Raw genomic sequence first — 25,475 nt, forward strand, 5'->3', positions numbered from 1 at the left:
AGACAGAGAGAGAGAGAGAGACAGAGACCTAAAAAGAGAATATAAACTGGCAGACTACCTCACGACCATCAGAGACACAAAACAGAGACAGACCCTCACCAGGTACAGACTAAGCGACCACCAACTGGAAATTGAAAAAGGCAGATACAAGAAATCCTGGCAGCCTAGAGAGAATAGAATATGCGATCAATGTCTGGCCGGCGAGGTTGAAACAGAAATGCATTTCCTCCTAAAATGCGAAAATTCAACACATCAAGAAACATATTAATTCAACAAGCTAAGCCAAACAACCCCAGATTTCAAGGAATTAGATGACCTGTCAAAATTGAGATTAGTCCTAGGAGAAGGAGACAGACCAATACCTTGGGGCCAAATATGTAACAACATGTCACAACCTGAGGACTGTTTAAAATTAAGACTGTTTAAAATTAATATTGAACGTACCAAATGAAGTACAAAGACTGTTTAAAATTAATATTGTTTAAAAGTAATATTGTATGTACCCAACAAATGTCAAATCGATTGACACCTACAGAATGTTTGAAAATGTACCTTTTTGCTATGTAAGCTTGCAATATGGTTCTCTGTAAACTATCATGCCAATAAAGCATTTGAATTTGAATTTGAATTTGAATTTGAGAGACAGAGAGAGAGAGAGAGACAGAGACAGAGAGAGAGAGAGACAGAGAGAGAGAGAGACAAAGGACGAGGAGAGAGACGAGAGAGAGAGAGAGAGAGACAGAGAGAGAGAGAGAGAGACAGAGACAGAGACAGAGAGAGACAGAGACAGAGAGAGACAGAGAGAGAGAGAGACAGAGAGAGAGAGAGACAGAGAGAGACAGAGAGAGAGAGACAGAGAGAGAGAGAGACAGAGAGAGAGAGACACAGACAGAGAGAGAGAGAGAGAAAGAGAGAGACAGAGACAGAGAGAGACAGAGAGAGAGAGAGACAGAGACAGAGACGAGAGAGAGGACAGAGAGAGAGAGAGACAGACAGAGAGAGAGACAGCAGACGAGAGAGAGACAGAGAGAGACATCGAGAGAGAGACCGACGAGAGACAGACGCGACCCAGAGAGAGAAGAGAGGAGACAGAGACCGAGAGAGACAGAGAGCGAGACCAGAAGACAGAGAGAGACAGAGAGAGAGAGACAGAGAGAGAGAGACAGAGAGAGAGACAGAGAGAGACAGAGAGAGAGAGAGAGACAGAGAGAGACACAGAGAGAGAGACACAGAGAGAGAGACAGAGAGAGAGACAGAGAGAGAGAGACAGAGAGAGAGAGACAGAGAGACAGACAGATCGATTCCTTTATATATATATATATATACTAGCTGGGGGGAGCCCGGCTTTGCCAGGGATGTTTTGGGCCGGGCGGTTTAAATCGAGTGCCAGGCTTTGGGGCCTCTCTGTGTCCCTCTGTGAATCTGATGCCGGGCAACATTTTAAATCGAGTCACAGGCTTTTGGGCCCTGTCTGTGGCCCTTTGTGAATCTGCTGCCGGGCAACATTTCTACCTTTTAATGCCTTGAAAGATGAAAGTGAAAGTACTTTTAAAAATAACATAAGATGTACCAAAAACGTTTTATAAGAGATACTAACTTTTTCAAAGCTGGATGATCAAAGTAGTTTGAGCTGGAAGCTGAAGTAATGGCAGTGAAACAATGGCCGCCAGATCCCTGAGATGAAAACTATTAGTCCCGCCCACACACACACACCCCGATTGGCCAACCATCAGGGGACTGTACTGTAGGATTGGTCGAACCTTGACGTCAGTCAATCAATGCTAAGTAGCAGATAATGAGTTTAATTTTGACGGTTTTTTGCATAAGGCGCGAACAATTTTCGTCCGACCGAAAAGTAAATACGCTTACGAGCGTCCCGGAAGCGTAAGCTTTCTTCGGAGGTAACGCGCTCGTAGGTACGCTCTATGGCCTAGAAATTCAGTGGCCTGCGCCACCAGTTTGCGCCCAAAGAGGGCTTTTGCGCCACTGTGCAAACCTACCGCGATATTTAGCGGGGCGCTAATGGCGGCGTTAGCCATTAGCGCTCCATTAGCGCTGCGCCGCCACCGATGACGTCATCGGTGTGCGCAGCGCCCCGCTATCGCCCCGCTGGCCATATTTAGTTGCTGCCGCCTCGCCTGCACCGGCCGCAAACAGCGACCGGTACACGGGGGCCTACCTGTGCCGGTAGTGGGGCGAGTTAAGGTGGAGGTGCGGCCGGCCGCTTTTTCGGCGGCCGCCTGCCCACACCTCCTTCCCCGGCCTCCTACACCCCCCCCCCCCCGCGGCATTGCCGGCTGTTTCCAGAGAGCCCGGCACTTCTCCTTGGTGCCGGGCTCATTTGCCAGCACTCGCGAGCGGGGATCGCGCTGCTGCAGGCACCTCCCCCTTAAGAATGAGAGGGAGGCCTGCAGTACCGCAGGCTGCCGTGCCGCAGCGGGTGGCGCTGCGGCACTTTACACGCCGAGATTCAGTTTCAGCGCCCCAAGCGGGGCGCCGAAACCCTTGTTTAGCGGCCGGCTTCCACTTGGGGGCGCTGAAAACTGAATTTCCCGCTGGCGCAAGTGGCTCCGCGCGCAGCGGTAATTCCGGCGCCCAGGCGAGCTGGGCGCCCCTAACTGAATTTCTAGGCCTATAACTTTCGAGCGCATAGCCGGACAGACGCACACGTGAGGACAGACAGAAGGACAGATAGACAGACAGAAAGAAGTATCCATTTATATATATGGGGCGGGCGGTTTAAATCGAGTGCCAGGCTTTGGGGCCCTGTCTGTGTCCCTTTGTGAATCTGGTGCCGGGCAACATTTTAAATCGAGTCCCAGGCTTTAGGGCCCTGTCTGTGTCCCTTTGTGAATCTGCTGCCGGGCAAGATTTCTACCTTTTAATACCTTGAAAGATGAAAGTGAAAGTACTTATAAAACGTTTTTGGTAAATCTTATGTTATTTTTAAAAGAGAAACTAACTTTTTCAAAGCTGGATAAGGAGAGTAGTTTGAGCTGCAAGCAGTGAAAGAATGGCTGGCAGATCCCCGAGATGAAAACGATTAGTCCCGCCCACACACACACACACCGATTGGCAACCATCAGGGGACCGTACTGTAGGATTGGTCAATCGTGACGGCACAGGATTGGTCGAACCTTGACGTCAGTCAATCAATGCTTGCAGATAATAAGTTTAATTTTGAAGGTTTTTTGCATAAGGCACGAACAATTTTCGTCCGAACCGAAAAGTAAATACACTTACCAGCGTCCCGGAAGCGTAAGCTTTCTTCGGAGGTAACGCGCGCGTAGGTACGCGGTATAACTTTCGAGCGCATAGCCGGACAGACGCACACCCGAGGACAGACAGACAGAAGGACAGACAGAAGGACAGACAGATCGACCGCTTTATATATATATCGATAGATAGATAGATAGATAGATATACTCCTGAATTATTGTATCAAAGCTCCTGCGAGACACCTTACTAAACATGTTTCTGGAAATCCATTTAAGCTACATCTACTACATTCCCTTTATCTATCCAATAAGCCTCTTCACAAAACACAATGGGCCGTATTTTCTGATCGGAGGCTGCCGATCTGGAAAAAATGTACGCACTTACCCGAGGGCTCCCGAGGTGCGTATAGTTCCGATGCTGGGCCTCTCCAACTCCAAGTGCGCAGGGCCCACGTATCCAGGGGCGCAGGCGGTTCGCAAGCGTCCCTGGGATCACGTGGGCCATGGGGAGCCAATCAATCAAAGAAGGAAATCTCCCTTCATACACTTGACAGGTAGGCCTGTCAAATATATAAATGGAGATCAATGAAAAAAACATAGCAAAACTTTAAATACATTTTTTTTTTTAATCACCTTTTTAAAATTAGTTGAAATTACAATAAATTTAATATTTTAAACAAAAATTTACATTTTTGAAAAAGATCATTAAAGTTTTTTACGGGGCTAAAAATAAACTTACCTTTATTAATAAAGTATTTTTTAATAATAAATGACTGACATTTTTTTAAAACTTCTTTTCAACTCTTATCCTGGTAAAAGCAGACCTTCCACCTGTTTTTACCAGGCATAAGATTTCTAAGGGTTTTCTGCGGGCGGAGGGTCTCCAGAAAGCGGAACTATCCGCCCGCAGAAGCCCTTCTCCAGGGCAGACGTCCGATCCATCAAGAGCATTCTTGACAGATCGGAAATGCCGGTTTTCAGCGCATGCCTGAAACCGGCATTTCCGATGTCCTTACGGGTGAGTACACAGCTCGTAAAGGACCCGGACCAAGGACCCGGAATTTGCAGTCAGCGGCAAAGCAAAGGCGTTCATTGCTGGCCCTGAAGTAAGCTTTGCAGAAAGATCTCGTGATCTTTGTGACGAGAAGTTCGGGTTTTCCAATGTTCAATTCAAATCAACGGAGTATAGTGGAGATCCCCTAGTGTGAGCTGTTGTGACGTCAGTAAGCTGTCTAAGCAGCTAATCAAAATACAGAATTCTCACAGACAGCGAACAAGCTCTTAAAATTCTAACTTTTAAAAAATGTTAGAGAGAGCAAAACAAAGACTAGGGCTCTCACATGGGGAAAAGGCAAACCTGATATAAAGATGATCAAACTTTAAAAAAATGTTTACAGTTCTTTTTTTAAAGGTTTCTTAAAGGAGAAAACAGATGGCAGTTGCATGCGAGATTGCAGAAGCCATCTGTCAATTCTCCCGATCAGATGAGGCTTCACAGAAGCATCAAATCTTGTCACCTGCAGATACATATAAACAGAATAAAAATATTTCTCACTACATTCTCTCACCTGTCATACTTACCTGTGCACCATTGCGCCCATCACACTACCTCTGCAGCTGTCATTTGCACACTTACACTGCAGCAGACCCACAGCTCACCTCGCTGACCCTGGCAGAGCTTCCCGCCGTCGGGAAGCCCGTATCAGCAGGCGGAAAATGGTGAATAGCCTCTTAACTGCCTGTTAACTACCTGTTAACAGGTAGTAGTTATTTGGCTCTAATCCCCACCCCGCTGCTAGGAGACGGGTCCCTGCGCGAGTCGGGGACCCGCCACCCGGGAAGATGGTTCGGAGGTAGGTTGGGATCTGCTCCCAATTTTTCCCATTTTCCCAGCAGTCCCGCCTCCAAACCCACCTCCTCAGGGCTGGGAAAATTCCAGCCTGTATGTCTATGGAAATTTAAGTTCCCTAGGCTTGTGGTTTTGCCACTGGACTAGCAATGGAGGCTTAAAAATATCTGGAGTAAAAAAGTAAAGAAACCCAAAATGCAAGTAACAATCCTCATACAAGCTGGAATTTATCCACACATTATTCTGGTTGCTCCTTCATCATCACCTGTCTCTCTCGTCAGACTGGTTAAGTATTCTATGTTGGGTTTCACTGCCACTTCATAAGGGGGGAAATTTTTCTCATCTAATGAGTGAGGCTGCATATCACATGATGATTGTGGCGTCTCGATAGCCATCCAGTTGAAGCCTTGCAGTTATTTCAGCCTCCAATTCTCTGATCTGGCTGAATTGTCTTCTCCAAAAGCAGATAAGGCCATTTCACTCCGTTTCTAGGGAAATCACACATACACAGCCTGGTCCAGTCGTTCATCACTAGCACCAAACATTTCTCTTTTCTCATACCTTTTAACAATTTAGCCAACATTGCAAAAATTTTCCAGCTTTCGTGCAGCATCCTTGATATATCAGAGATGGTTCTTTTCCCAATCCTCTACTGTTTAGCCAAGTGGGATCCCAGCTCTTGTTTATCAAGCTATTTGATACTACAGAGCTCCTCTTCAACAGTGAGGGTTACATGCTCATGCTTAACCAATGGCTTTCATTGCAGATAACCAAAAACTAAGATTTCCGCATTTCAAGTCCTGTGTTCTCCTGCTGGTGTCAGTGTTGGAACATTACAATTGGTGAGAAATCATGGGGCTTGACATGCATATTTTGCGCTCGTCTTTCATGCTCTTTTTTTGTTCATTTACATATACATTTTCAAATACAAAGAAATATGTTAGATGGCTGAAATTAAGAAATGCAGTGCACAAGTAAGGTTAGTTTGTGGTGGTGGGGGGGGGGGGGGGGGAAGAGAAGGGGTGGTGGTGTCAGGTTAGTGGTACTGGCTTTCTAATGTCATACTGGACTGCAATGATACTTTCCACACTCTTCATGTCATGCTGCAGTTTCCACTGAAAAAGATACACAGCAGTAACAGCTAGAACAGCTACAAAAAAAATCAACAGAGCCAATTATTAAGTAGCAGATTTTGTTTGGACAAGTAAAACAGGCAGTTCCTGATTTTTTTTCTCTTGACCTCTTAGTCCACATACACTACAAATTTGATCTGAAGCAAGTTTAATTATCTCTATAACAGCAATCGATGCAGTTTCCTCAGAGCTTATAAGTATTGTATTTTTACAATGACTCACAACAGTGGGATGCTTGCAGCTGAATAATGAACCAAGAAGGAGAAGGGTGATTCAGAGACAACGACACACTAGCAAGGGCTGACTTCCCTTGCTTTGTGTGAAGACGAGTGCGTACAAAGGTTTTAGCGCAGCAGAGGCTAGAAATGACAAATGCTGGTTCCCCAGTTGGAATCAGCATCTTTGCCACCCATTACTGGCAGCTTATTTATTTTTTGTAACTGAATCTTTCCCAGGCACCTGGGGAGGTTACAATAGCACCGAACACTCCATCACATCCTGTATACAGCATGATAACTGATTCATTGATCCAGAGCACTGGCAAGTAACCACTTTCTAAAATAAATGTGAGGAACAGCTGGACATGCCCAGAGTATTGGAATCGTTTGACTGTGTCACGTACACATCGTCCATTCCAATGGTGCACATCAACAGAATTCTGTCACTCAGTACACATGCATACAGTTAATGATAGCCAGATCATTCTCTTCCAGGCCAATGAAATATCCTCATGACAACTGTTACTTCCAGTCTATTGTGCTTGGTTTACCCAAAAAAAGTAAATTCCAGGACCAAGACCAAGCAAACCAAATTCTCCAGTGGAGGGTCAGCAGAAGGCAAAATCGGGCACTTTGAAAGACACTAAATGATGAACGAGGAAATATATAGCCGCTCTAAAATAGGTTCTTGTGATTTCGTCTTACAGAAAATGATACCAGCGGAACGTTACAGCAAATTCCTTCAACGTCACTCAAGTGGACTGGAGATTTTGTCTCGCCAAACAATGTGGCCTCTTCGATGACCTCATCTTGAATCGGGTGTTTAGTTTGGACAAGACACAAGGGAAACATTCAACCTGTGCAGGTCGTACACAGATAAACCACAAGCTAATCCCTGGGACCAAAAGCATGAGTTCTGAGGAAAGACTGAAGAAACTTCAGCTCTTATTCCTGAAATAAAATAACTGAGGGGAAACCTTATGAAAATATGCAAAATATTAAATTGCACACACAAGTCTGTAAATCATTCCAGTTCACCTGAGATGGGCACAGATTTCTCTCATTTGTACAGTTCAATACATGTCCCAGGCGGAAACTTGATAAGAGAGTTTCAAGCAGAGAGTTGTGGGAAAGATGGGCAGAGATTTGAAAAGCGACAATGCATTAAAAAACTTGAGAGAAAAGGGAGTTGGAGTGGTTGTTTCCAAGGACAGAGGGGCAGAGGGTGTTTTCTCAGGAGGGATGATAATTTTGAAAGAGAGGGGACAACAAATGAGGAGAGGGAATCATTTTCAACGTCAGCTAGCATGTGGACCAGGGAGGGAAAATGTGTGGTGAGCAGTTTCATGGGAATGGGGTCAAGGGAGCAAGAGGTGGGTCTCAAGGACGAGATGAGCTCAGAGAGGCACGAGGGATGATGAAAAAGAAATTGGAGAGAGACACAGGTTCAGGGTTAGGGGAAGCGGCAGAGACAGCTGAATGGATGGTCTCAATCTTAGTGTAAAGAAACATAGGAACAGGAGTAGGCCGTTCAGCCCCTTGAGCCTGTTCCACCATTCAATCAGATGATGGCAGATCTGTACCTCAACTCTATTTACCCATATTTGCTCCATATCCCTTGATACCCTTACCTAACAAGAATCCATCAATCCCAGTCTTGAAAATTTGAATTGACTCAGCATTCACAGCCTATTGGGGGAAAGAGAATTCAAGATTCCACTGCCCATTGTATGAAAAAGTGCTTCCTGATTTTGCTCCTAAATGGCCTTGCTCTAATTTTAAGATTATGCTTCCTGTGCTGGACTCCCCACCAGAGGAAATAGTTTCTCTGTATCTACCCTATCAAATCCTTTTATCATTTTTAAGATCACGATTAGATCACCCTTCAACCTTCCAAACTCAAAGGAATACATGTTTATGCAACCTGTCTTCACTTTTTAAGCCCTAGTATCATTCTAGTGAATCTGAGCTGTACCCCTACGTGGCCAATATATCTTTCCAGAGGTTCGGTGCCCAAAATTGAAAGCAGTACTCCAGATGGGATCTGACCAATGCTCTGTACAACTGAAGCATCACTTCCTCACCTTTGAATTCCAATCCCCTTGAGATAAAGGTGAACAATTCCATTAGCCTGTTTGCTCTGCTGCAACTCCCTTTTGTATCTAAGCTGTCACATGAACTTTATTGTATTTCTGTGAACTGCTGGTATTCTTGCAATCAGCATTGTAAACATCAACTTGTTTTTGCTACAAGCTTCCCTGATCTCCGTATTTATACACTATCCCCCACCCTACATCACCACTGACTGAAGGTCTGCAGACAACTCCTACCAGAGTCTTGCATCCTTTGCTATTCCTTAACTCCACCCAGTGTTTCCACTGCCTGATCATCCTTACGGAAATCCCTCATTTCTACTGCTGTAATTGTGTATTTTATCAATATCGCTACTCGCCCTGCTTTCCCTGCCCTATCTAAAGCTGCTAAAACCTGGAATATGTAGCTCCTAATCATGTCCAGCTTGTAGCCAGGTCTCTGTAATGGCTACTACATCATACCCTTCAAGCTGAATTTGTGCTTCTAACTCACTTGTTTTAGTTCTCATGCTATGTGCCCGAGGACTGGAGAAAGGCAGAAGTTACTCTTTTTAAAAAAAAAAAAAAATAGGTAGGAACAGTGACCAAGAAACTACAGACCAGTGAATTTGACACCCATTATGGATAAAGTTATGGAACCCCTTATTAATGATAAGACCTTGGAGCATCTGAAGAGAAATGAAATCATAAAAGATAGCCAATATGGATTCATGCATGGGGAGATCTTGCCAATCTACAGGAAACTTTCGATTAGCCGGCCACTAAATAACCGGAAATGTCGGTTAACCGGCAAAATTCAGGAGTCGGTTCAGATAACTTTTTTTTTACTTTTAGTTACTTTTTTTTAAAACTAATTTCTGGCTGTGCAAGCGTCTAACTGAAGCTGTTGCTAAGCTACAGAGACGCTTGCAAGCTGTGCTGATTGTTTTGAAGCTGTTGCTAAGCAACAGGGTTTGTTGCTAGATACGGAGCTCAGAAGCTCCGTATGTTTTAACTATAGCGCTCGATTCTCCGGCATTGTTGATAGACCGGCACCAGCTCAGTCCCGTCCATGCCGGATACCAGAAAGTTTCCTGTAACTTAGTGGTTTTCTTTGAGGGTGTGACAAAAGAGTTTGATAGGGGTGACGTAAGAAAATTACAAGGCACTTGGTCTAAGCGTTAAACAAAGCTTTAATCAACTGTTTTACAACATGGAGATCTAGTTGTGTCCTTCACTAATTCCTGTAAAAGAATGTCCTGAGCAAGCTGGGCCCATGCCCGAGTATTTATACTCTCCCTGGACAGCACCACCAGCAGGCCGCCCAGTATTATTTCATAAGTCATTTCCACATGAATGACAAGATTCATGTCAAGGGGTAAGGCAGTGGGTCTGGTGCACTTGGACTGATACAATTCCTTTGGAAAGGTGGGTACTGGAAATAAAGAAAGTGGAAATATTTTACACTGGGATTGTCATCAGCCTAGGAGAATGCTACCAGTGGGGTCCCTTAGGAAATCTGCTTTGGACCTCTTATTTAATATCTTTATAAATGATCTGGAGCTAGGAGTCACAATCACAGTGGCTAAATTTGCAGGCGATTTAGGACAGATGTCATGGAAAGAGTGATCAGTATATGAATTTACCTTCCAGTGAAGATAGCAGAAACTAAAATCTTAAATTAATTCAAAAAAAGGGTAGATGATTGGGGAGTAAACTAAGTTTTATTCATGTATAGATGAGCTATAATCTTGATCTACCTTCCAATCTAACAAATAAGGTTTTGACCACGGATTCAACTTTAGCCAAACAAGATCCAATTCTCTTTCCAACGCTGACTGATTACACACATTGAGGACTTAATTTAAAACCAAAACGACATCATACAACATTTGTTATAAGATAGCAAGGAATTTAACATTGAAAATCCCTTCCTTCGATCAGCTCAAAAATGCCATCACCCACAGATCCCCAAAAAGGATCGTTTTTCCTCGTCAACTTTTATAACCAGTTACATGGCATGTTCCTGTTTCACATCATTTCAAAATGGGGCTGCTCGGCAAATGCAGGCATTTGACATCAATTGGTGCTGGCGTTGATGTGAAATTTCACTGAACTCTCTATATATTCTGTGAATCAGGAAAGTTACATGGAGGGGGGAGGGAATCACCCAGTAGCAGAAGGTAAAAGCTGCATGACCTCATCGTTTTTAATCATCTAAATTAGTAACACTTATCAAGATGTACATACCCAAAACGAATGAAGCACAGTTTAAAAAAAATCTATCTAGTTTCAACAGATGGGAGTTTTAGAATTGCACTATCGAACCGAATTTGATTGGGTTTTATTCTCTGCTCCTGCCATTGATTTTATTTCAAATTCAACATCGAACATGATGATGTCACAGCGCAGCAGGTCACAAAGGTCAGAACAGTAAACAAATGGAAGATGTTCAGTCATTACTTAGTTTAACATTTGGTGAAGATGGGTGAACCAGCACCATTTCCAAAATGGACTCCAGGCAATTGCTGATGGGCCCACTCACTTTTCCAGCCTCATGACAAACAGGACTAGTAGCGATGTACCTGTTAAAGATTCACTATTTTCCATCGTGAATTTTGGATTATTAAAATGTAACTTATCAAATGAACCCATGAGTGACTTTGAATTTGGAAAACTGCACAAGAGAAGTACAGACTATACTGAACACAATTATATGATTCCTTGAAATATCCCTATTGCACAATGAACAGATCATTTAGCAATGAAATTGCTCAACTTGAAGAAACTGCAAAAAAACAGCCCATATGACAGAATATTTGCAGGATGCAACTACAGAAACTATACAGTGTAGCATATGCATGTCTAAGTAACTGCTTATTACGCCTCGGTGAAGCACCCCGGGATATTTTTCATGCTAAAAGATGTGACATAAATACAAGTTGTTGTTGGTGATAATTCTACCAGTTTATGTGAGTAACTGCGGAACTGCAGCCCAGCCAGTTACAAGCATCTCTTAAAAAGAACATGTGAATGAGGTCATGTGTAAAACCTTTTCATCAACGTACCTGATCATCTCCTCCTGATAAAGGCTGCTGACTACAGGCCCACCAAATCGTACCTTCTGATCAGATTCCTTCACTGAATCCTGAAACACAATCAGATGGAGTTAGATAAACTCAATACCTACAACTTTAGAAGCCATGGTGTGGAGATGCCGGTGTTGGACTGGGGTAGACAAATGTAAGAAATCACACAACACCAGGTTATAGTCCAACAGCTTTACTTGAAATCACAAGCTTTCGGCACGCTGCTCCTTCGTCAGGTGAAGTGGAGAGATGCATAAAAACACAGCTTATATAGTCAGAGAATAATGTCAGATGTTTACAGTTAATCTTTCTAACTGCCATTTATCACACCTCGGCAGAGAGATGTGATTATCTCTCTGCCGAGGTGTGATAAATGGCAGTTAGAAAGATTACCTGTAAACATCTGACATTATTCTCTGACTATATAAGCTGTGTTTTTATGCATCTCTCCACTTCACCTGACGAAGGAGCAGCGCTCCGAAAGCTTGTGATTTCAAGTAAAGCTGTTGGACTATAACCTGGTGTTGTGTGATTTCTTACATTTGTACAACTTTAGAGGCAATGTTAGAATATCTTCACTTTCATTTACTGTACTTTTATCAGTTACATTGGACCAATATTCTTGTGAAGCCCACTGGGCTTGCCTATGTGAAATAGTAATGCCGTATTTATTTATAAACCTATCAACTCTTTGGCAAATTGCAGAAACCCTGAAACTATACTTACATGACTAACATTCCACCAAGAACAAACAAGAGTCCAGAAGGAAAAACTGGGTATTCTCCAATCCAAACCCCATCAAGAAAACACCCATTTCCTCACTGGCCTTCCACTTTTTGTAAGGAGCTCTTAGTTGATGCTTCATATTTGGTTGAATTTTGTGCAACTCATGCTTCATGTCTTTCTTTTACGGCAATAATTAACACAGATGTAGTTTTCATTTAAAAACACAATGAGACAAATACAAATTGACACGTATTGTAAAGGAATTAACACATGCAAAAATTATTAGGAATATTTCAGTTCTCTACAGTGAGAATAAAATGGTTCCCAATTACTGGTAACCAATTTATCTTCTTCCTGCCCCATAGATCCACCAACAATTACACAATTTCACTCTTTGAGACTGCCCTCTGACCAGTCAACAATGCCTTTTAGAATCATCACAGACAACACAGTAAAAATCAAAAACGCAGTACAAGTGTGAAATGCAAATACCCAATAAGGGCATGCAAATATTTCTGAGGAGAAAGGGTGTCTTTGTTGTGTCCTGAAATTGGTCTTTCAACTATCTGAAGCTGCCCTTCCACAACACAGCCGGTGGTAAAACACAGAACTAGTTTGGCTGGAGCAATAGTTGTACCTCTCTGTGTCTGCGTTTCAACTCCCCATTCTCATTTAACCACATGTTGCTGCTGTATTGTTCTGCGTAGTGAAGATTGCTACTTGGCCAATAGCAGATCCAGCAGTAAAACCGATACCTGCTGAAAACTGCTACCGTTTGCAACCTGGTGGGGAAATGGGAGGAAGAGACAAAAGCGCAGAAGAAAAAGAAGCAACGGTAGAAAGAAAGAAAGGCAAGAAAATCGAGCAGAGGAAAAGGCAAGAAATCAACCAGACAGAAAAAGTCAAACAGGACAGAAAGTTAAGCAATTAAGCACACAGGAATCAAGAGAAAGCCTGTCAAGAAACAGAAAGAAAGCGCACAGGATAAATAGTGGAACAGTAAGAATCTTGTTAAAAAGTAACTTGTTAAAAATAATCTAGTTTGCATTTATCTGTCTGTTTTGCCAAAATTCAGAACTGCCGGCTCACTGCAAGGAGATTGGGCAATGTTCCAGAAGTTATTTCAAGTGTCATGGAAACAGGTTTATTCATTTTGAAAGACACAGATATGGATAGTATACAACAGCAACTTGCACGTATATAGCGCCTCAGTATGGAAAAACATCACAAAGCATTTCGCAGAGACATAACCAAACTGATGCTAGCCAAGGAAGGAGCAATAGGAGGGCTGATCAGAAGCTTGGTCAAAGAGCTGCTTTTTTAAGGAAAGACTTAAGAGAAGAGGGACGTGGAGGGGTTTAGGGAGGGAATTCTAGCACGTGAGACTTAATTAATTTCCCCCGAAGAACGCTTAACAGAATTATACTGGAACCACGACCAATGGAACCTGGAAACGCCGGTTGGCTTTAAAATCACATTTGCGAATTTAAGTTTTTGCTCACAGGCCTATCCTGATAGCCTGCAGTATGAAAAACAAACTGTGGCAACAGCAAGCTGTCGATTTCCCACACTGTGCGAGGAATAAAAAGGCATTTTCAAAGAATATTCTTATGAAAAGTGCATTCAAATACAGTGAAGTAAACCAACCCACCTCTAAAATGAAGGCAGTCAGATTGCAGAGCTCCAGTAACTGTCTGGACTAACGACAATAAAAACTACCTAACTTTTGTAATAGATAATTACTAATCCCCTGGCAGAACCAATTTGTACGGTCAGGTTTTCAAGAAGAACAATCGGATCAATTATCCTCTATGATTAACTTTTGTACGCCAGGTTTTTTTGCTCTCCTGGTCCTACACTACATCATGTGCTCTGTAGGATGGAGTGACATTTCTGGAAGGTTTACAAAGCTTCACCAGAGGTCACAGTTATGCAGTCCAACAAGTCAGCAACATCAAACAATGAAAATGCTGACAGTTCTGCAATAATTTGTATGTATTTTTGCCCCTGAACACCAGGCTTAAAAAACAAGATAAAATAAAGCTGCCAAATAAACATTTGAATCTTTGTACTCTGCATTTCTCACATGATTAAGGTAAGAGAAAGTGAACATTCTCAGGGCTCTCCGATGAAACCTTTCAAAGTGGAAGCGTCACTGGAAATACAGGCTGACAAGAAGTCAGAATCAATTTGGCATCCATCAGCTATTCTCTTATTCAAAGTTTGATTGAGGAGAAAAGAGAAACTCCGTTATTCCAAAGCAACAGAAAGAACCCTCTCCCCTCAAAAAATTAGCAACTCAAAATGAAGAGGATCAGTGTCTTGATATGATTTTGATTTGTTTCCATTATACTTGCAAATTTTCACTTGGGTTTTATGGATTGTTAAGTTTAAAAATGTTTTTCCCAAGTCAACTACATGTCAACCTGCTTATTCCTTTCTTAATTAAAAGCAAACTAAATTACCATTCAGGTAATTGCTGTTTGTGGGACTTTGTAGGGAACCAAATGGCTGCCACATTAACTTACATGATAAGTCACTATACAACTTCTTTTTAATTTTTGGGGTGGGGTAGGTAGAGAGCTCATTAAGGTATAAGGTACTGCCAAGTGCTTTCATTATCCTGAAGCTCCTTACTCCAGAATGAAACATGATGGAACACTAATTGTTGCCATTAGAGAAAGATTAAAAGGGGAGTCCAAAACTAGGGGTCATAAATATAAGATTGGCACTAATAAATCCAATAAGGAATTCAAGAGAAACATAGTTAGTCAGAGAGTGGTGAAAATGTGGAACTTGCTACCACATGGAGCAGCTGAGACGAATATCATAGATGCCTTTAAGGGGAAGCTAGACAAGTACATGAGGGAGAAAGGAATGGAAAGGTATGCTGATGGGGTTAGATGAAGTAGGGTGGGAGGAGGCTCGTGTGGAACATAAATACCGGCATAGACCAGTTGGGGCAAAAGGTCTGTTACTGTGCTGTAAATTCTAAGTAACTCGATGTAATCTTCAATTTCAAATAAATTGTCAGAATGCAAACATGCACCAAAACACATCTTTTTTTGAAAACCCATTCATAATATTAGCACAAATTAAAGTTTACTCTTCTGCCTGATGCATATTTAGGCATAGTGGTCATCATTATCTCGAGAAAGGCAAGCTTCACACAACATGGAAAAGAAAACAGCTCACAAGGACAGCGACAATCACAGAACCCACCCATTAAGAGCCTTTTGGGTCAAAGTTCCCCTTCCTGCACAACATACAGAGTAGTGAAAATGGGAGACTTCAATTATCCCAATGTAGACTGGGATAGTAATGAAATGTGTACAAGAGAACTTTATTGATCAGTGTGTTTCCAGCCCAATGAGGAAGGAAGCAGTGCTGGATCTAGTTCTGGGGAATGAAGTGGGGCAAGTGGAGGATGTTTTAGTGGGAGAGCATTTGGGGAACAACAACCATAATATTATCAGGTTTAGAATAGTTATGGAAAAGGACATGGTACAATCAAGTGTAAAAATACTTAACTGGAGGAGGGCTAACTTCAGTGAGTTGAAAAGGGATCTGGCTCAGGTGGATTGGAATCACAAATTGGTAGGCAAAACAGTAATTGAACAATGGGAGGCCTTCAAAGAGGAGTTAGTTTGGGTTTAGAGTAGACACATTGCCACGAGGAGGAAAGGAAGGGCATCCAAAGCTAGAGCTCCCTGGATGACAAAAGATATAAAGGTTAAAATGAGACATTTTAAGACAAGGAAGCTTATTTCAATTGGAACGTTCATAATACAGTAGAGAACCAAGCTGAATATAGAAAGTACAGGAGATCTAAAAAAGAAAATAAAAGGGGCAAAGGGAGATTACAAGAATAGATTAGCAGCTAACATAAAAGGCAACCCAATAGTCTTTTATAAACACATAACAAAGGGGTAATCAAAGGAAGGGTTGTTCCAATTTGAGACTAAAAAGGAGATTTTGTGAAAGCAAAAGGCATGGCTGAGGTACTGAGAGTACTTTGCATCTGTCTTCACTATAGAAAAGGATATCGCCAATGTAGCAGTAAAGGAGGAGGTAGTAGCAATATTACATAAGATAACGATAGGGGATGTACTTGAAAGTACTTCATTGGGAAAATGTAAAATGATGATAAATAAGGTACACTAATTATATTTCAACGAGGAATAAAAGGTTCAAAAGAGAGGTTTTAAAAAAGGTTATATGGTAAATATAGGGAGCTAATACAGAAGAACATTAGGAGAAATTTGAAGTACAAAAGACATAAAATACATTTATATAGTGCCTCATCACATCCTCAAAAACAATCAATGGATTACTTTCGAAGTGCAGTCATTGCTATGTAGGCAAACAAATTGCACATAATGAGGTCCCACAAAACAGCATATGAATAAATAACCAGTTAAACTGTTTCTGGTGACGGGTGGGGTGTTGATCAGGACACCAGATTACTTCCTGCTCTTCTTGAAATAATGCCATGGGATCTTTTACATCCACTTGATCACACGGCCTTGGTTTAACATCTCACTCGAAAGATTGCAATTTTGACAATGCAGCATCCCTCTGTGCTGCACTGAAGCGTCAACCTACATTGGGTCTGTAGTGCAGCATGAACCCACAACCATCTAACTCAGAGGTGAGAGTGCTACCATTTGAGCCAAGCTGGCAAGAGGCAAGCACAAAAGATTAGGAAGGCTACTTGAAGAAATAAGAAATAAGACTGGCAATCAACATTAAGGGAAATGGCGAGGACTTTTGTAAACACAAAAGAAATGAAAGGAGAGTTAAAGGTGTGGGACCATTTACAGATAAAAAGGGCCACATTGTACAAGAGTGAGGGAATGATGGATATGCTTCATAAGTATTTCACCTCAGTTTTTACAGATGAAATTTAAATTACCTGAGGAGTTGTATTAAAAAATTAATGGGACTAACAATAGGAATGTCAATAGGTAGAGATTTTTGGCCTCCAAGAACACTGAAGCAGGTGGAGGTAACACAGAGGCACGAACCATAATAACTTTTCAAAAACCTTTGGAAAGAGCAATCGTACCCAAGGACTAGGTGGTGACAAATGCTGCACTCAAGGGCAGGAGGTAAGCCAGGAAAATATAGGCCAATCAGTCTTACCTGGATGTGGGCAAACCTCTACAGTCCATAATACAAGATTAAATTATTGTTCTGGATTGCTCTAGCAAAGAACCAACACAGAGACAATGGGCCAAATGGCCTCAATTTTGTGCTGTAAGCCTTTACGGTTCAATTGGAATGGCATGGATTAATCAGGGACAGTCAGTATGGATTTACAAAAGGCAAAGGCAGGGTATACTTGACTAATTCAATTGAATTTTTTGACGAAATGATGGTGTTAAAGGGATTGTAGTGTGAAATATATTAATGGATTTTCAGATAGTGCTGGTTAAAAATGAAGGCATATGGTATTAAAAGGAATGTAGCTGCACAGGAGTGCAGGTGCAAAAGGCCATAAAAAAGGCAAATGGGATTGATTCTGGGAATTTATGAATGTGGTACTGAATATAAACGCAATGAAGTAATGTCAAAGACACTGGTTAGGGCGTAGCGGGCATACTCGTGTAGTTCCAGCCACCCCACTATAGGAAGGATAGTATAGCTGTGGAAACGGTAGTGAAAATTCACAGAATGATACCAGAAGTCAGACATTATTTAAAAAAAAGCTTTTCACTTGAACAGTGAACATTAAGGTGGCCGGGGGGAGGGGGGGGGTATCTTTTAAAGGTTTTCAAAATTATGAAAGGTTTTGAGTGTAAATAGTGAATACTGATTGACGAACTGGTAATAAGGTGGCACAGACTCAAAACAAAGGAGGACGTAAGAAGAAATTGTTTCACAGAGGGGTATGAGAGCATGGGACTACTTTTCTACAAATGGTTATTGTGGCAGAGACTAGATCATCGTTTAAAAGGGAATTTAATTAGTATTTGAAAAAGAAGAGTCTTATAGGATACAGGAAAGGCCAGGGAAATGGGTTAAAGAACTAGCGCCAGCACAGGTACAATTTCTATGTTTCTATGAGTTAAAAATGATCACCTATGTAACTGTGCAACACCTGGGCAGGTTGCAGAGCTCTCTGGGTTTCTGAGACAAGAGATGCTGTCAAACGGAATTCAGAGGTCACATAGGGTTGCCAACTCTGCTTGGACAAATTCCTGGAGGTGTCATCACATTGCCAATGATGATAAGGAAATGGCAGACATGTTGAACATGTTCAATAATTACTTTGCATCAGTATTTACAGTAGGGGAAGAGGATAGCATGCTGGAAATCCCAAGGAAACGAATATTGAATCAGGGGCAGGGCCTCAGTAAAATTAGCACAAGTAAAATAACTGTAATGAAGAAAACAATGGCACTAAAGAGTGACAAATCCCCAGGGCCAGATGGTTTCCATCCAAGGGTTTTAAAGGAAGTAGGTGAGCACATTGCAGATGCCCTAATTATAATCTTCCAAAGTTCTCTCGATTCAGGAACCGTTCCTTTAGATTGGAAAATTGTGCATGTCACTCCGCTATTTAAGAAGGGCAAGAGAGGGAAACCAAGAAACTCTAGACCAGTTAGCCTAACATCTGTTGTCAGGAAATTACTAGAGTCGATAATTAATGATTCTGGAGCACCTCGAAAATTTTAGCTGATCAGAGAGAGCCAGCATGGATCTGTGAAAGGTAGGTCATGCCTGACAAACCTGATTGAATTTTTTGAGGAGGTGACTAAAGTAGTAGACAGGGGAATGTCTATGGATGTTATTTATATGGACTTCCAGAAGGCATTTGATAAAGTCCCTCATAAAAGATTGTTAACAAAGGGAGAAACACCTTAGGAAGGATATATTGGCCTTGGAGGGAGTGCAGCGTAGGTTTACCATAACCGGACTCCAAGGGTTAAATTACAAGGAGATTATTCACAAATTAGGGTTGTATTCCCTAGAATTTATAAGATTAAGGGGTGATTTGATTGAAGTTTTCAAGATATTAAAAAGGGAACAGATAGGGTAGATAGAGAGAAACTACTTCTGCTGGTTGGGGATTCTAGAACTAGGGGGCATTGTCTAAAATTAGAGCCAGACCTTTTAGGAGTGAAATTAGGAAACACTTCTACACTCAAAGGGTGGAAGAAGTTTGGAACTCTCTTCCGCAAACAGCAATTGATGCTAGATCAATTGTTAATTTTAAATCTGAGATTGATAGATTTTTGTTAACCAAAGGTATTAAGGGATACGGGCCAAAGGCGGGTTTATGGAGTTTGGTCGCAGATCAGCCACGATCTCACTGAATGGCACAATAGACTCGAGGGGCTAAATGGCCTACTCCTGTTTCTATGTTCCTATGACCGCCCATTTCCAACCCTCAAGAAAATGTAGCAGACTTGGAAGCTGCTGACCAGGCGAGACATACCCAAGCCAGAGCCTCAGAGACTACTGACCAGACTAAGGCACGTCAAGCTGCTGACCAGGCGAGACATACCCAAGCCAGAGACTCCTGACCAGACTCAGGCACGTCTATCTCTATCTCCTTCCCTCTCTCCCTCTCTCCTTCCCTCTCTCTCTGTCTCCTTCCCTCTCTCTCTGTCTCCTTCCCCCTCTCCCTCCCCTTCCCACTCTCTCCCCTTCCCCCTCTCTCCCCCTCTCTCCCCTTCCCCCTCTCCCCCTCTCTCCTTCCCCCTTCCCCCTCTCCGCCCTTCCCACTCTCCCCCTCTCTCCCCTTCCCCCTCTCCCCATCCCCCTCCCCCCCTCTCTCCACTTCCCCCTCCCCCCACGTCTATCTCTATCTCCTTCCCTCTCTCCCTCTCTCCTTCCCTCTGTCTCCTTCCCTCTCCCTCCCCTTCCACTTCCCCCTCTCCCCTTCACCCTCTCCCTCTCTCCCCTTCCCCCTCTCCCCCCTTCCCCCTCCCCCTCTCCCCCCTTACCCCTTCCCCCCCCCACTCCCCCGCTCTCTCCCCTTCCCCCCTCACCCCCCCTCTCCTTCCCCCCTCACCCCCCCTCTCCCCCCTCTCCGTCCCCCTCTCTCCCCTTCCCCCCTCTCCCCCTCCCCTTCCCTCTCTCCCCCTCTCTCTCCCCTTCCCTCTCTCCCCTTCCCCCTCCCTCTCTCTCTCTCCCCTTCCCTCTCCCCTTCCCCCCTCCCCCCCTCTCCCCTTCCCCCCTCCCCCCCTCTCCCCCTCTCTCTCTCTCTCTCCCCTTCCCTCTCTCCCCTTCCCCCCTCCCCACCCTTCCCACTCTTTCCCCTCTCCTTCCCCTCTCTCCCCCCTCCCCTCCTCCCCCTTCCCACTCTCTCCCCTTCCCTCTCCCCCTCCCCTCTCTCCCCTTCCCCCTCTCCCCCCTCCCTTCCCTCTCTCCCCTTCTCTCTCCCCTTCCCACTCTCCCCCCCTTCCCCTCCCCTTCCCCCCTCTCCCCTTCCCACCTCCCCCCTTCCCCCTCCCCTCTCTCTCCCCTTCCCCCTCTCCCCCTCTCCCCCCCTCTCCCCTTCCCCCCCTCTCGCCCTCTCTCCCCTTCCCCCTCCCTCCCCTTCCCCCTCTCTCCCCTCTCCCCCCCTCCCTCCTTCCCCCTCCCCTCTCTCCCCTTCCCCCTCTCCCCCTCTCTCCCCTTCCCCCCCTCTCCCCTTCCCCCCCTCTCGCCCTCTCTTCCTTCCCCCCTCCCTCCCCTTCCCCCCTCTCTCCCCTTCCCCCCCCCTCCCCCCTCTCCCCTTCCCCCCCCTCCCCCTCTCTCCCCTTCCCCCCTCCCCCTCTCTCCCCTTCCCCCTCCCCCTCTCTCCCCTTCCCCCCCTCCCCCCCCTCCCCCTCTCCCCCTCCCCCCTCCCCTCCCCTCCTCCCCCTCTCCCCTTCCCCCCTCCCCCCCTCTCTCCCCTCCTCCCTTTCCCCCCTCTCCCCCCTTTCTCTCCCCTTCCCCCTCTCCCTTCCCCCTCTCTCCCCCCCTCTCTCCCCTTCCCCCTCTCCCCTTCCCCCTCTCCCCCCCTCTCTCCCCTTCCCCCTCTCCCTCTCTCTACCCTTCCCCCTCTCCCTCTCTCCCCTTCCCCCTCTCTCTCTCCCTTCCCCCTCTCTCTCCCCTTCCCCCTCCCCTCTCCCTCCCTCTCCCCTTCCCCCTCTCCCTCCCTCCCCTTCCCCCTCCCCCTCTCCCTCCCCTCCCTTCCCCCTCCCCCTCTCCCTCCCCTTCCCCCTCCCCTCTCTCTCCCCTTCCCTCCCTCTCCCCTTCTCCCTCTCCCTCCCTCCCCTTCCCCCTCTCCCCCCCTTCCCCTCTCCCCCTTCCCCTCTCTCCCCTTCCCCCCTCTCCCCTCTCTCCCCCTCTCTCCCCTTCCCCCCTCTCCCCCCTTTCCCCCCTCTCCCCCTCTCTCTCCCCTTCCCCCCGCCCCTTCCCTCTCCCCTTCCCCCTCTCCCACTCTCTCCCTCTCCCTCCCTTCCCCCTCTCTCCCCTTCCCCCTCTCCTCCCCTTCCCCTCTCCCTCCCCTCTCTCCCTCCCCTTCCCCCTCCCCTCTCCCTCCCCTTCCCCCCCTCTCTCCCTCCCCTTCCCCCTCCCCTCTCCCTCCCCTTCCCCCTCCCCGCCTCTCCCTCCCCTCTCTCCCTCCCCTTCCCCTTCTCCCTCCCCTTCCCTCTCCCTCTCCTTCCCCTTCTCCCTCTCCTTCCCCCTCTCCCTCCCCTTCCCCCTCTCCCCCTCTCCCTCTCCCCTTCCCCCTCTCCCCTTCCCCTCTCCCTCCTCTCACCCTTAGCCCCCTCTCTCCCCTTCCCCCTCTCCCCCTCTCTCCCCTTCCCCCTCTCTCCCCTTCCCCTTCCCCCTCTCTCCCCTTCCCCCTCTCCCCTCCCTTCCCCTTCCCTCTCTCTCCTTCCCCTCTCTCCTTCCCTCTCCCCCCTCTCCTTCCCCCTCCTCTCCTTCCCCCTCTCCCCCCTTCCCCTCTCCCCCCTTCCCCCTCTCTCTCCCCTTCCCCCTCTCCCTCTCTCTCCCCTTCCCCCTCTCCCTCCCCTTCCCCTTCTCCCTCTCTCTCCCCTCCCCCCACTCCCTCTCTCTCCCCTTCCCCTCTCTCCCCTTCCCCCTCTCCCTCTCCTTCCCCCTCTCCCTCTCTCTCCCCTTCCCCCTCCCCTTCCCCCTCTCCTCCCCTTCCCCTTCTCCCTCTCTCCCCTCCCCCCACTCCCTCTCTCTCTCCCCTTCTCTCTCCCCTCCCCTCTCTCCCCTCCCCTCTCTCCCCTTCCCCCTCTCTCCCCCTTCCCCTCTCTCCCCTCTCTCTCCCTTCCCCCTCTCCCTCTCTCTCCCCTTCCCCCTCTCTCCCCTTCCCCCTCTCTCCCCTTCCCCCTCTCTCCCCTTCCCCTCTCTCCCCTTCCCCCTCTCCCTCTCTCCCCTTCCCCCTCTCCCTCTCTCTCCCCTTCCCCCTCTCCCTCTCTCTCCCCTTCCCCTCTCCCTCTCTCTCCCCTTCCCCCTCTCCCTCTCTCTCCCCTTCCCCCTCTCCCTCTCTCTCCCCTTCCCCCTCTCCCTCTCTCTCCCCTTCCCCCTCTCCCTCTCTCTCCCCTTCCCCCTCTCCCTCTCTCTCTCTCCCCTTCCCCTCTCCCTCTCTCTCCCCTTCCCCCTCTCCCTCTCTCTCCCCTTCCCCCTCTCCCTCTCTCTCCCTTCCCCTCTCCCTCTCTCTCCCTTCCCCCTCTCCCTCTCTCTCCCCTTCCCCCTCTCCCTCTCTCTCCCCTTCCCCCTCTCCCTCTCTCTCCCCTTCCCCCTCTCCCTCTCTCTCCCCTTCCCCCTCTCCCTCTCTCTCCCCTTCCCCTCTCCCTCTCTCCCTCTCTCTCCCCTTCCCCCTCTCCCTCTCTCTCCCCTTCCCCCTCTCCCTCTCTCTCCCCTTCCCCCTCTCCCTCTCTCCCCTTCCCCCTCTCCCTCTCTCCCCTTCCCCCTCTCCCTCTCTCTCCCCTTCCCCCTCTCCCTCTCCCTCTCTCTCCCCTTCCCCCTCTCTCTCCCCTTCCCTCTCCCTCTCTCTCCCCTTCCCCCTCTCCCTCTCTCTCCCCTTCCCCCTCTCCCTCTCTCTCCCCTTCCCCCTCTCCCTCTCTCTCCCCTTCCCCCTCTCCCTCTCTCTCCCCTTCCCCCTCTCCCTCTCTCTCCCCTTCCCCCTCTCCCTCTCTCCCCTTCCCCCTCTCCCTCTCCCTCTCTCTCCCCTTCCCCCTCTCCCTCTCTCTCCCCTTCCCCCTCTCCCTCTCTCTCCTCCCTTCCCCTTCCCCCTCTCCCTCTCCTTCCCCTCTCCCCTTCCCCCTCTCCCTCTCTCTCCCCTTCCCCCTCTCCCTCTCTCTCCCCCCTTCCCCCTCTCCCTCTCCTTCCCCCTCTCCCCTTCCCCCTCTCCCTCTCTCTCCCCTTCCCCCTCTCCCTCTCTCTCCCCCTTCCCCCTCTCCCTCTCCCCTTCCCCCTCTCCCTCTCTCTCCCCTTCCCCCTCTCCCTCCCCTTCCCCCTCTCCCTCTCTCTCCCCTTCCCCCTCTCCCTCTCTCCCCTTCCCCCTCTCCCTCTCTCCCCTTCCCCCCTCTCCCTCTCCCCTTCCCCTCTCTCTCCCTCTCTCTCCCCTTCCCCCTCTCCCTCTCTCTCCCCTTCCCTCTCTCCCCCCTTCCCCCTCTCTCCCCTTCCCCCTCTCCCTCCCCTTCCCCCTCTCCCTCTCTCTCCCCTTCCCCCTCTCCCTCTCTCTCCCCTTCCCCCTCTCCCTCTCTCCCCTTCCCCCTCTCCCTCTCTCCCCTTCCCCCTCTCCCTCTCTCTCCCCTTCCCCCTCTCCCTCTCTCTCCCCTTCCCCCTCTCCCTCTCTCTCCCCTTCCCCCTCTCCCTCTCTCTCCCCTTCCCCCTCTCCCTCTCTCTCCCCTTCCCCCTCTCCCCCTCTCTCCCCTTCCCCCCCTCTCCCCTTCCCCCCCTCTCGCCCTCTCTCTCCCTTCCCCCTCCCTCCCCTTCCCCCCTCTCTCCCCTCTCCCCCCTCCCTCCTTCCCCCTCCCCTCTCTCCCCTTCCCCCTCTCCCCCTCTCTCCCCTTCCCCCCCTCTCCCCTTCCCCCCCTCTCGCCCTCTCTCCTTCCCCCCTCCCTCCCCTTCCCCCCTCTCTCCCCTTCCCCCCCTCCCCCTCTCTCCCCTTCCCCCCTCCCCCTCTCTCCCCTTCCCCCCTCCCCCTCTCTCCTCCCCTTCCCCCCTCCCCCCCCTCCCCCTCTCCCCTCCCCCTCCCCCTCCCTCCTCCCCTCTCCCCTTCCCCCTCCCCCCTCTCTCCCCTCCTCCCTTTCCCCCCTCTCCCCCCTTCTCTCCCCTTCCCTCTCCCCTTCCCCCTCTCCCTCCTCCCCCTCTCCCCCCCTCTCTCCCTTCCCCCTCTCCCTCTCTCTACCCTTCCCCCTCTCCCTCTCTCCCCTTCCCCCTCTCTCTCCCCTTCCCCCTCTCTCTCCCCTTCCCCCTCCCCTCTTCCCTCCTCTCCCCTTCCCCTCTCCCTCCTCCCCTTCCCCCTCCCCCTCTCCCTCCCCTCCCTTCCCCCTCCCCCTCTCCCTCCCCTTCCCCCTCCCCTCTCTCTCCCCTTCCCTCCTCTCCCCTTCTCCCTCTCCCTCCCTCCCCCCTCTCACCCCCTTCCCCTCTCCCCCTTCCCCTCTCTCTCCCCTTCCCCTCTCTCTCCCTCTCTCCCCTTCCCCCCTCTCCCCCTCTCTCCCCTTCCCCCTCTCCCCCTCTCTCCCCTTCCCCCCTCTCCCCCCTTTCCCCTTCCCCCCTCTCCCCCTCTCTCTCCCCTTCCCCCCGCCCCTTCCCTCTCCCCTTCCCCCTCTCCCACTCTCTCCCTCTCCCTCCCCTTCCCCCTCTCTCCCCTTCCCCTCTCCCTCCCCTTCCCCCTCTCCCTCCCCTCTCTCCTCCCCTTCCCCCTCCCCTCTCCCTCCCCCCCTCTCTCCCTCCCCTTCCCCCTCCCCTCTCCCTCCCCTTCCCCCTCCCCCCCTCTCCCTCCCCTCTCTCCCTCCCCTTCCCCTTCTCCCTCCTTCCCTCTCCCTCTCCTTCCCCTTCTCCCTCTCCTTCCCCCTCTCCCTCCCCTTCCCCCTCTCCCCCTCTCCCTCTCCCCTTCCCCCTCTCCCCTTCCCCCTCTCCCCTCTCCCCTTCCCCCTCTCCCTCGCTCTCCCCTTAGCCCCCTCTCTCCCCTTCCCCCTCTCCCCCTCTCTCCCCTTCCCCCTCTCT

The 25,475-nt window shown here is 48.1% G+C and overlaps 1 protein-coding gene across 5 annotated transcripts in view; it reads right to left on the reverse strand.

Moving 5' to 3' along the window:
* The window catches only part of LOC147121771 (acyl-CoA-binding domain-containing protein 6-like), a 281,478-nt gene that overhangs the window by 196,104 nt on the left and 59,899 nt on the right, over nt 1-25,475 (reverse strand). For all 5 annotated transcript variants that reach the window (XM_085982260.1, XM_085982264.1, XM_085982259.1 and 2 more), the window contains one exon: nt 11,559-11,638. In XM_085982260.1, coding sequence (XP_085838386.1) covers nt 11,559-11,638 — 80 coding nt within the window. The remainder of the gene's footprint in view (nt 1-11,558; nt 11,639-25,475) is intronic.

This window comes from Somniosus microcephalus, chromosome 3, assembly GCF_052327205.1.
Source record: "Somniosus microcephalus isolate GS21.2 chromosome 3, FLI_Smic_1.0, whole genome shotgun sequence".
Classification (NCBI taxonomy): Eukaryota; Metazoa; Chordata; class Chondrichthyes; order Squaliformes; family Somniosidae; genus Somniosus; species Somniosus microcephalus.